This window comes from Schistocerca gregaria, chromosome 2 (assembly GCF_023897955.1).
Source record: "Schistocerca gregaria isolate iqSchGreg1 chromosome 2, iqSchGreg1.2, whole genome shotgun sequence".
NCBI lineage: Eukaryota > Metazoa > Arthropoda > Insecta > Orthoptera > Acrididae > Schistocerca > Schistocerca gregaria.
The window spans coordinates 864924442-864928324 of record NC_064921.1 but is presented as its reverse complement, the minus strand read 5'-3'; the positions used below and the strand labels follow the sequence as shown (position 1 = coordinate 864928324).

General features: G+C 45.8%; 1 protein-coding gene across 1 annotated transcript; it reads right to left on the bottom strand.

Annotated features, from left to right (window-relative positions):
- Positions 1 to 943: 943 nt before the first annotated feature.
- LOC126336031 (uncharacterized) lies at positions 944 to 2920 on the bottom strand. The gene is made up of 2 exons (XM_049999510.1): positions 1892 to 2920; positions 944 to 1012 (listed from the first exon to the last, which is right to left on the bottom strand). Exons 1-2 carry the CDS (start codon positions 2918 to 2920, stop codon positions 944 to 946), a joined length of 1098 nt encoding a protein of 365 aa, XP_049855467.1.
- Between the last annotated feature and the right edge of the window lie 963 nt (positions 2921 to 3883).

Sequence of the window (3883 nt, the reverse complement as noted above, 5' to 3'; positions counted from 1 at the left end):
CAATGAAAATGATGCAAAAAATCAAAAGCTCAATTAACAAATGCGGATGTTCTAAGGTCCTTGCAAATTAAGTTATATTTATGATAACTACAAAATATTTGCACTCATTCGTTTACGGATTATCAGAATCTTAAAAACACTTCCTCTGGATTAGGAATTCTGTAACGAGCAGTGGGTTCGCCTCAAATTCTTTGGTACTTACAGTATTGAAAAATCTTGTCAGCAGGCACGAAAGTTTTGACAGCCAGGATTGTTTCCTATCCTGTAACATAGCACAGCCCGCTGTCTGGTCTTCCTTTGTAGAAACCACTTTTTTATCTGCGCGAGAATCAAACCATAACAAAAATTAAACTCTTCGTCTTTACTGTCATGGACTAGCTCATATGCTTAAGTACATAAAACAGTAGACACTCGATAATTTGCTTTCGCAAATCCTAAAGATAAGCAAGCGATCTGTACAAAATTCAACGTAATGTATTGACTTTTTTTAATGAAAATATGCGTCACTGTGTTATTACAACAGTCTTATCATAGCATCGGTTTGTGCGTTTGAGAACAATTCCAGTGTTTCACATCAATTTCTGTTACATGTGTTCTGTCCATAACGATCCCTTAAATTTAGGTAATTTTCTCTTTCAGAGTTGTACTGCGATTCAACTTAATCTCAGGCTTAATATAGTGGGAAAGCCTACTAACTATGTGAGTATAAGAACAATTTCTTTAATGAGGGATGAATGAAATACTGTGTTACACTCTATTACTGCAGGACAGCATTCTGAATGCTTCATAGCAGCACACTGAAATGTTGATAACTTATTTGATCGAAACATAGACTACTACAATGCCAGTTTACGACTACAGTACAACATACGTTTGCCGTCTTCACACTGCACATAATATCTGCTCAGTAAATATCCTTCTTCGCACTGTACACAGTATCTGCTCAATAAACATCCTTCACATCTTCCTGTACCTCATTATATCTCGTGATCTTCACAAAGGTAATGAAAAGCTAAAACGAGCAACATTTAACAATATTTTTGGACTCCTCTTACTGCTACCGTTAAAAAATAAGCTACATTTGAATATAAGTTGCACAGACTTTCATCAACAGCATACTGATATGGATCGAACGTAGTTTACCAGATCACTATGATTAATCAGTTAACCGCGATGTTATATCTTGGTGGTATTTTCTACTTACTGTTCCAGCATAGATTATAGTGCTTAGCTGATAAGTTGTTAAGCCTTTTGGTAAATATAAAGAACCACAGTGGACGCTAAAAGCAACGCATATATCTTTCAGGTGCAATAAATCGTGAACGCAATCAGCCAGCATGCCACAGGTTCCCTAATCCAGAGATATTGCTTGCGACTAACGAATGCTGAACAGCTGAATAACTGATAATGTGTAGAGTAATGTGTCCACCTAATAACTAATGTGTACGTGGAACACTACGCAGTGAAACGATAGAGATACAACTAGCGTTGTATATTTCACGTATTAACACTGAATGTTTGCGTGCACCTAAGTTAAACATCAGTTCTCTTTCATTTACATGTAAAATAAAACACATAGGACTACATTTTTCTGTGCTCTGTGAGCAAATGTTTGTTCTCTCTTCGTTTCTGTGTTATATTTCTATCTTTTCCCCTACCCCATTGAAAACCATTAGGTTCATGTGAACAGACTAAACTTTCTGCTTCAGAGCAACAGTCAGCTATACACTGTTCAGTTCCTTTACATAAAAATTCATTAAAGACAAGGCAAAGTACGCTTATAGCATTTATTTCTCAATTTATTATTTACATGAATTACATCTCTGTATCGATGGGAGGAGGTAAACAGTTCCGGCATTCGCCTTACAATCAAGGAAAACCTCCCAAAAACCTTGATTGGAACTGAGGACTCTGTAGCTCGGTGCACTGCAGGGAAGTTGATGCGACGAGACGGAGAAGCGACGAGACGGGGAAGCGAAGATACGGGGAAGCGACGATTCGTGGAGGCGGCGAGAAGGGGAGGCGGCGATACGTGGAGGCGGCGATACGTGGAGGCGGCGATACGTGGAGGCGGCGATACGTGGGGGTGACGATACGTGGAGGCGGCGATACGTGGAGGCGGCGATACGTGGAGGCGGCGAGACGGGGAGGCGGCGAGACGGGGAGGCGGCGAGACTGGGAGGCGGCGAGACTGGGAGGCGGCGAGACGGGGAGGCGGCGATACGGGGAGGCGGCGATACGGGGAGGCGGCGATAGGTGGAGGCGGCGAGACGGGGAGGCGGCGAGACGGGGGGGCGGCGATACGTGGGGGCGGCGATACGTGGGGGCGACGATACGTGGGGGGCGACGATACGTGGGGGTGACGATACGTGGGGGCGACGATACGTGGAGGCGGCGAGACGGGGAGGCGGCGATACGTGGAGGCGGCGATACGTGGGGGCGACGATACGTGGGGGCGACGATACGTGGGGGCGACGATACGTGGGGGCGACGATACGTGGAGGCGGCGATACGTGGAGGCGGCGAGACGGGGAGGCGGCGAGACGGGGAGGCGGCGAGACGTGGAGGCGGCGATACGTGGAGGCGGCGATACGTGGAGGCGGCGATACGTGGAGGCGGCGATACGTGGAGGCGGCGATACGTGGAGGCGGCGAGACGGGCAGGCGGCGAGACGGGGAGGCGGAGATACGTGGAGGCGGCGATACGTGGAAGCGGCGATACGTGGAGGCGGCGATACGTGGAGGCGGCGATACGTGGAGGCGGCGATACGTGGAGGCGGGGATACGGGGAGGCGACGAGACGGGGAGGCGGCGAGACGGGGAGGCGACGATATGGGGAAGCGACCACACTGACCTCCCCTCTGCTGAACTGTACTGAATGTGGTCTTTATATACCCTCTGCAGCTTTGTTGAGCTGTCATTTCCTAGGAAAGCGACTATCTCATTGTTGTTTCATCATATAGCTTCTGTCCATTATTATAAGATTAGCAAAAATTTTCCTCGTAAGTGCATGTTCAAGTTCTGTAGCAATATCTATATTTACTCATACATTACGCAAACCGCTGTAAGGTGCATGGCGGAGGGTACTTGGTGCCAATATTAGCCATTTTTTGTCCTATTTCAGTCGCGTGTTGGGAGAGGGAGAAATTTCTACAGCCTCTCAACGCACCTTAATCTCTTTCACCTTATTTTTATTATCACTACGTGACATATATGATGACGGCGACAGAATTGTCGCACAGCCTTCTTCGAACACAGGTTCTCAAAATTTATCCAACGCGGTTTCACGAGACAACGATTCCTTTCTTCTAAAGGAAAGAAGGAATATTGCTGTTTAACGTTCAGTTTACTGGACGAGGCTGCAGTTGGAAATCGGCCGTACTATTTCAAAGACACTATCACAGAATTCGCGTAAAGCTGTTTAATGAAATCATGACAAACCTAAATCTAGTTGGCTGTAGGGGGATTTTATAACCGTCCTACAGAACAGGAGGAGTCTTTCTTACCACGAAACAACATCATCCGGTTTTTTTCCAAAGATCCACATGTTATTTCCCCAAGGTGCCTGCGACGTTTTCGAAAGCGTTATACCGATATGTTAGGATCCTAGGAGAACGTCCCGGAATTCGTTCGACGTCTACAGTCATATCTACCTGATAATGACTCCCCTCAGTGGATCACTGCTATAAAATTCGTTACAGTAGCGCGTTGTATGCTCTTTCCACAAACCCTTCCAAGAAGACTTCCATCCGACTAATACTGGTTTTATGTATATACCATCGCTCTTTAACACTATTAAATATTAAAATATGTTCTGTGTTCTACAGGCTGGGTACTAATCCTGTAATCGGACATTAGGAGCTTTCTGTTCTTTTTACTGTGTT

Coding starts and splice junctions, on each gene's coding strand:
- LOC126336031 (XM_049999510.1), bottom strand. CDS start 2,920: ATGACAGCTCAACAAAGCTGCAGAGGGTATATAAAGACCACATTCAGT. Junction 1,013..1,891: donor AGTCCTCAGTTCCAATCAAG/GTTTTTGGGAGG, acceptor TGCTCGTTTTAG/CTTTTCATTACCTTTGTGAA.